The sequence below is a fragment of the Xyrauchen texanus genome, chromosome 8, assembly GCF_025860055.1.
Source record: "Xyrauchen texanus isolate HMW12.3.18 chromosome 8, RBS_HiC_50CHRs, whole genome shotgun sequence".
Taxonomy (NCBI): Eukaryota; Metazoa; Chordata; class Actinopteri; order Cypriniformes; family Catostomidae; genus Xyrauchen; species Xyrauchen texanus.
In genome coordinates this window covers 42,387,540-42,395,574 of record NC_068283.1, presented here as the reverse complement: position 1 = coordinate 42,395,574, position 8,035 = coordinate 42,387,540, and the positions used below count along the sequence as shown (strand labels likewise).

General features: G+C 39.0%; 1 protein-coding gene across 2 annotated transcripts; it reads right to left on the bottom strand.

Annotated features, from left to right (window-relative positions):
- Positions 1-421: 421 nt before the first annotated feature.
- LOC127647219 (cytochrome P450 2K1-like) lies at positions 422-7,233 on the bottom strand. Of its 2 annotated transcripts, XM_052131350.1 has the most exons (9): positions 6,599-7,233; positions 5,784-5,946; positions 4,941-5,090; positions 4,682-4,842; positions 4,419-4,598; positions 3,871-4,012; positions 3,559-3,743; positions 3,285-3,426; positions 427-2,503 (listed from the first exon to the last, which is right to left on the bottom strand). In XM_052131350.1, exons 1-9 carry the CDS (start codon positions 6,821-6,823, stop codon positions 2,301-2,303), a joined length of 1,551 nt encoding a protein of 516 aa, XP_051987310.1. In that variant the 5' UTR covers positions 6,824-7,233; the 3' UTR covers positions 427-2,300. The 2 variants fall into 2 exon arrangements, with proteins under 2 accessions (XP_051987311.1, XP_051987310.1); XM_052131351.1 differs by lacking the exon at positions 6,599-7,233 and having other exon boundaries at positions 422-2,503; positions 5,718-5,925.
- Positions 7,234-8,035: the final 802 nt, after the last annotated feature.

Sequence of the window (8,035 nt, the reverse complement as noted above, 5' to 3'; positions counted from 1 at the left end):
TCATCCAGGTGGATGCTGCACACTGGTGGTGGTTGAGGAGAGTCCCCCTATACTATGTAAAGTGCTTTGAGTGCCTAGAAAAGTGCTCTATAAATGTAAGGAATTATTACTAAGAGACTTCATTCTGAATGTTTTGAATTTCTTCTCTTTGTATCTGTTAACAGAGAAGAAAAACTGTGTATTCAAATTTTTTAAATACATACCCAATAATTAGATTAAATTCATTGTAAATGTAATCTGCGTTTAATCTCTCCCTGTATCTCCATGTTCTTTCTACATGTGCCATCTTTCTACTGTCTATCTTCCTGCCACAAGCTGAGAAAACAAAAGAGAAGCACACGTGTAAGTATGACAAATGGAGTAGGTATGTATGAATAAAGTGTGACAAATGGTCAGGTTTATGGAGTAACGGAATACATGTAATGGGATTACATATTTAAAATACAAAATATAAGTAACTGTATTCCACTGCAGTTACAGTTTAAATCATTGGTAATTAGATTATAGTTACATTCAAAAAGTATTTTGATTAATGAAGAGATTTCTTTGCATTTTATTGTCATTGCTTTCAGATGGAAAACATTTATACATATAAATTGATCCAAAGTGCATTTGAACAGCGGTGAAACACTTTCTTATGATGTGTTACATTCATACGAGCAGACAGAGAAGTACGTTTGAAATAAGTTTGAAGTACGTTTGAAATAAGTTTGATGTAGAATAAATAGAAATAAACCTTGTGTGTTAGCTTTACGCTAAGCTAAAATACTACTACTAGCCACTTTACATGCACATGTTACCAGACATGATCATATTACAGTATTGTCAAGACAATTCACATTAGATCATAATTTATTTTTTTCTAGAAAGATCTTTGATATTAGGGCAAAAATCATATTCTTGATGATCATTTTTGTATTGTTTTCCTGTAAAAATATCTACAAATCCTTAAAACAAGATCAATTTGATTGATCTTGTTTTAGAAACAACACTCAGAGAATGTATTTTTAACATGTGTATTTTGTCTTGCTGTACTGGCAGAGTTTTTATAGTCAAAACAAGTGAAAAAATCTACCAGTGCTGAAGAAGTAATCCAAAATATTTAGATTACATTACTGACCTTGAGTAATCTAACGGAATACATTACAAATTACATTTTACAGCATGTATTCTGTAATCTGTAGTGGAATACATTTCAAAAGTAACCCTCCCAACCCTGCAAATGGAGTAGGAAAGTAGAGTAGGTATACATGCATTCATATATAATTTGTTAAAAAGGACAAAACATACATTAAACTTAACTTTTAGTGAGAAAAATACAAGAATAAGTAATGATTCTGTGTGTAGGAAAATACAGTTCATATTATATGGAGTGACAAATGGATCATATGAGGTGACATCACACAATATGATGTAGTGGCACACCAGATGAGGTTTCATGCACTTGTGGTTAGATACTAACATCCTAACAGCATACCCACTGCAACATGGTAACATATTTAATAGTAATAACAACAAAAAGTCATTTATCTTTGACATTTTTATGTAAAAAGCATCACACAAATAGACACTGGGAAAGGGTACTGAAGTAGGAGTGCCAAAAAGATTTGATTGATTGAAAAAATGACAAAATGCAACACCTTGTAACCCTTCCATGTGCTTGTGAGATGTTTTCTGTACTTCCTGGTTGAACAAGGACCCCTCCTCCCCAAGGGTCTCCAAACAATTGCTCGTTTAAATATCACAATATAATGTCAAACCATTTGAAATCTTTTTGATCAGAGCTGACTCAAAATATTATGCCTGGACTTTGAAAAGAGCAGACTCACAAATAGAGATCTGTGTTATCATTCTGGGCTTTATGAAGGAGAGTTTCGTTTATTTTTCTAGCTTGGGACAGTCACACCATATGAGCTTTTTCATGTTTGGTTGAAAATTGTGAAAAAAGTGAGTGATGAAATGTATGAATGTTCAGTATGTTCACATAAAGCAGCATGTTCTGAACGATATAAAAACGTTTTTTGACTAATTTAATTTTTTATTTATTTGTGTTTGATGTTTGGAACCACAAAAAGGTCATGTCACCTCAACCACCCACACACCAGCACAGAATATACATAAAACACTGTACATCACCCTATCAGATAAGGCAATAAAATAATATAATATTATAGAGCTGAGCCCTTTTAATTTTCAAAAACATCCGGCCTGTTTAATCTAAAACAAATGCAGTGGTCAAGCTGAAATGAATAGCTGTGTTGTGATTTGCAATTGTATCAGCTTTCCAGTTGAGTGATGGATCAGTTTTGCTGTCTTTCCATCCTACTGACTGCACACAGTTTATGTGGGGACGGATTATAGATAAGGCCCATGACTGGTGTGAGGTCCAGATCATCTTCAGACACTCCAGGTGGAGGAGTGAATCGGAAGTGCTGAAAGAGAGAGGTGAAGAACAGGAAGAGCTCCATCCTGGCCAAACCTTCTCCAAGACACATCCTGCGGCCTGAAAGAGGCAGAAAGAGCATGTTTAAAATGGCATACTACTCGTACAAGTCTTGTACTGTATTGTTGCACTATGCACAGTATGCAGATTTCCTTTGCATGGAATCAGGGCCGTAGCTAATGAGGTGAAAGGTGGTAAAGTCTCAAGGGACCCACTGATCCAGGGGTGCCCATAACGAATTTTAAACTGTAAGTGGCCCAGACCAATATACAGTCAAGGGGCCCAGAATTCCTTTGCTACAGCCCTGTGTGGAATACCCGGCTCATGTACTACATTTGCCAAAATGTGCAGTATACAACAGAGCAAACAGCATGGGATCCTGCAATGCAACTGACTTTGTAAATAAGCTTTGTAAACACAACAACGTGTTCAATCGAGTTTGCGTTGCTGCGTCCGCATTCACATACTCTCGTTAAGTATGTTTCGGCCCTTAAATGTGTAATGTAACTAATGTCACATAGCATTCATTTAGCTTATTACTATTTGAAACATTGAGTCAGTACCGCCACTCCCTATAAGCAAATGACTTGCGTAGGGCACCAACTCCCTGGGGGTCACCATCTTGCCTTAGGAGGGCACCAGAAAGTCCACCGGTTGCCCTTACTCGCACATTATACGTTATTGAAGGACCCGAAAGCAGTTGCGGAACACAGACGATCACTTCACGCTCATATCACAGGATAAATCTGTGGTTACAAATATTCCATCAAGCCATTCATGTTCAACACAAGCCATTCAACACAATCATGTTCAATCGACTGTCAACCGAAATTCATGGTACCTGCAGAGAAGGGCATGAATGCATCTCGTTTGATCAGCTGACCATTCTCGTCTAGAAAGTGTGCAGGGTTGAATGTGTTGGGCGTCTCCCACTCGTTCTCATCCTTCAACACAGATGTCAACAGGGGTAGAACACACGTCCCCTAGATTTCAGAAGAAACCATTGGCATGTTAACAGTTTAAATGCCTTCAGTTGCTGCAAACTATCAGATGATCTGATGAACTCTAGTACCCCCACATATAGTATAATGTATCATTGGACATGCAGAACCAACCTTCTTGATGAAGTATCCATTGAAGTGAACATCACAGCTGGTTGAATGTGGAATATTCATTGGTACTATGTCGGCCAGCCTCTGGATTTCATGGATCACAGCGTCTGTATAAGGTAAGTTCTTCCTGTCCTCTGTAGCCGGTTCATGCCCAGCAAGTACTCTGTCGATCTCCTCATGAACCCGATCTATGACCCATAAGATCACCCGCATAAAGCACATAAAACTGCAGAAAGAGTGTTAATGAGTGGTATAAGATGAATGTAAGCGAAATATGGGTGCAAACAGTAAAGGGAAGAGTTTGGACTTCTCTACCTTGTATATTAGGGTATTTGGCCATGAACAACAGACCCCAGCGCAGTGTTGTGCCTGTTGTATCAGTACCAGCAACAAATAGGTTTGACACAGTGATAAGAAGGTTCTGATCATGGAAGTGCGAAGCATTTTCTCCAGAGTCCTACCAAAACAAAAACCCCAGTACATTGCACCATTTATAGTAGATATACACTAAATGGCCAAGTATATGGACACCAAAACACCACACAATATGTGCTTGTTCGGCAAGTCATTTCAAAACCATTGGCTTTAACTGAGATTTGGTCCTCCCAAACAGCTTACACACTTCTGGGAATTTTGAACATGGCTACGTTGATTTACTCCCATTCAGACACAAGATTAGTCTTCACTGGATTTAAAGGCATAGCCAGACATGTTTATTAGAAAGGGGTGTCCACATACTTTTGGTTGATATTTATGGTCATGTATAGAAATACAAATAAGTCAATTCAATAGATAATATTCGCTTTAAGTTGCTGGCAATAGCCTTTACATCGATAAAATGAAATTTGTGCAATATACTATACTTCTATGCTTTGTTTGCGTATGAAGAACGAGTCAATGAATCCTCTGCAGTCAAGGGGGTTCAAGGTCTCCTGTAAGCGGTTCACCAGCTCCTGCATTTCTCTCCTGTTGCTTTCGATATTTTTCATCAGCTCTGTCCACGTCTTCAGCCATGGCCCAAGCACTGGACACATGTTGTAGATCTGCAGGTGGAGCCACACACCAAACGTTACAATGCCTCACTTGGGAAACTGGCATTAATAAAACAAATCCAAGGAGACTGTACCTGTATCACAGTGGAACCAATCATGCGGATGTTCTTGTTTGCCCTGTCAACCACATCCTTAAACTTTGGGTCTTCATATTCAAACCGATTCCCATAAACAATAGCTGAGATGATGTTGGAGACTGCGTAATTTACCGGCTGGGTTGTGTCGAATGGATTTCCTGCAAGAAATACGGAAACAGAGAACTGATTGTGAAAAACGTGCCTGGCAATCTAATTCAGAAAGAAAGCATGCTGCACATGAAAGTGGTCGCACTACCTTGGAAATGTTCAAATACTTTGTTCAGAAAATGTGTCTCCTCTATGATTTTGTCTTCGATCAGTTTCTTGCCCATTCCAAAGTCTCGAAGAGTTGAGAGAGCGAACCTTCGCATGGTCTTCCAGCTTTCACCATTAGCAAAGACGATTCCTGCAGAGCAACATTGTTCCTTCAGTGTTTGTACTGTATGTATAAATGACTTTAGAGGATGGGTAGTGATCTAGAATTGATCACTGTGGCAGGGCGGAGGGCGGGGCCAGGTAGTGATCCTACACACCCGGTCCCGTATTAGAATAATTATGCCTCCGGGATCTCTCTCTCCCGCACGATCCCCTGCAGTCGACCTTTATCCCGGAGGCATAATTAGCCTAATACGGGACCGGGTGTGTAGGATCACGACCCGGCCCCGCCCTGCGCCCTGCCACAATCACGTTCCTGTAGCTAAACTAGTAGAGCATGGTACTAGAAATGCCGGGATTATAGGTTTGATTCCCACGGCACACACAAACTAATGAAATGTACACACTGTGAGTTGCATTGAGGGGGCTGTAAAATGGGTGTTTCTTCAACGTTGGGCAATTTCACGACCTAGGGGTTGATTTAATCAAATAACAGATTTCAGTTTAGTTATATGAAGGTCACATTAAAACTGATTTGGAGACCAGACCTTCACTTATTTTTGGTGCTTTTCAAATGGGTGTCAATGGTCATGTCGGCATATTCAACAGATATCACAGCAATTAGCCCTCAAAAACTGAAAATCAAATGTGCACTAACCTCAACTGTCCAGTAGCAGTCCGCCAAAAGCATGCAGTGACATGTTAGTGAAAGTAAATGATTTACCGTGCCCTTCATTGATGTCTTGGAACACAGGTGTAATATCTCGTTCCCCAAATTCTTCAGCCTGGTTCACAAGTGCTTGTTTTACTGTTTTGTATCCAGACAGAACCACTACTTTTTTGGGTCCAAAATGCACTTGGAAAACTGACCCATATTTCTTGGACAACTGTGAAACACAATAAAGGATTCAATAATAAGAGATTTGTATTATGAAGTAACACAAAGTTGAATAGGTAATGTGGCATAATTTGTCAATTTGTAACCTGTGCCTCATAATTAAGGTTAAAGTAAAATCTTCTTGATTGTTTTTTTGTTCTTGAATGTGATAGAAACAGCCCCTCTGAGCCCCTTTGGGATGACAACACTCTGCAATCATTTGACAAACTCATGCCATTGGTTGAGCCAATGTTGATGTATTTTGGCAGTTGGGATACTCTGCGATACAAACAGAGAAATGTTTTCATATCGCCACAAGTTTACACTTTTTGTCTTAAATGACTGACCCAACATTCACTGACTTGTTGGCCAAGAAAACGTTATCTTTGACATTTAGTAACTGCTGGCACCTCTTTCAGCAGTTACATTTTTATTACATCTTTCTGGACTGGTTAATAAGTCCCAAAAATCAGGTTAAAGGTATTTTGCACTATTTACATATGCAAATATCTATTTTCAGTCTTCGTTTCTCTTCTCATGACCAAACTACCCCCTGTGGCAAGGCTGGACCAGTATGAAAGCTTTTTGCCTACTTCGGTTTTATCAGATCCACAGAGATAACTATAATGTCTGCCTTGAAAGCAACAAAACAATAAACTCACATCTGAGAGGCTCACATGAAGTCTTCTGAGGTCCAGTTGGTGCAGGTTCCCCAGCAGTGGCAGTGGTTTGGGTCCTGGAGGTTCTTTTTCCTTTTCTGGAGAGTTAGAGGAGTCGATGGAGAGGAGATAAATTACCAAAAGCAACAAAAGAGCACCAAGTAAAGCACCTGCTGTGGTGAACATATGCATGAGAAAGGTTTCCACTAAAGCCACGGTAAAAAACATTTTCACAACAACAGTGCGTATTCTTCCAGAAAGTCCTTTTCATGCCAGGAAATGACTCATTTTCTAAAAATAAAGGGAGGAGCAAAGAGGAGTTGAAAACATTTCACAACACAATAACTGACGTTTTCAGACAAGACTGGTGTTGTTTTTCTCAAACCTGGGCCTGGAGGACCCCAGATCTTGGACGTCCCCTTTATGTAACACACCTGATTTTACTGAGAGCTTATTTGTATAGACTCCAAGCCCAGTTAAGGGTGTATTATATAGGAGAAACATCCAAAATATGCACCGCTATAGAGTCCTTCAGCACTAGGATTGCGAAACACACCAAGTCAAAAGTGGTTCCCCTTGTGAACAAATGCAATAAATGTGTACAGCATGTTCAATGTGAGATTTTTAAGAACCTCCAGCTAGATGCGTTTGTGGCATCATGTTGATTACCACAAAAAATGTACTTTGACTCGTCCCTCCTTTTAAAAAAAAAAAAAAAAAAAAAAAAAAAGGTGAAAATCGAGGTTACATTGAGGCACTTACAATGGAAGTGAATGAGGCCAATTTTTGGAAGGATTGAAGGCAGAAATATGAAGAGGTTTTGTGGTTGTACTTTTGAAACAGTGAGTATTTTAACGTTTATGGAGTGGCCCCAATTAATTCCTGTCTTCCCATCCGTCCGTCTGCCTATCTGTCTGTCTGTCAATCTATCTATCTATACTTTATGTCTGTCTGTCTGCCTGTCTGTCTGTCAATCTATCTATCTATCTATACCGTATGTCTGTCTGTCTATCTGTCTGCCCTTCTGCCTGTCTATCTGTCTGTCTATCAGTCTTCACATGTTATGCATTCAGAATTTTTCAAAGAAAAAAACATTTACCTGGTACTAAGACTAAAGTAACAGCAAATGCCAGCTGTTCAACATGAATTAAGCAAACAAGATGTGTGTGTGGAAACGTTTCTTTATTGATTTTTCTGGTTAGTTATAACAGTTGGCACAGCTTTTAGTTTTGTATGGGTGCTGTGAAGTGATATACGCAGTAGCTGGTAAACAGGTATTTCACATACTAGAGTATGATGAAATTACTCTGACGTCACACCGGAGACATTTTAATAATCTTACAATATAAGATTACTATATGTTTGTTGTCTGTCTATCTATCTATCTATCTATCTATCTATCTATCTATCTATCTATCTATCTATCTATCTATCTATCTA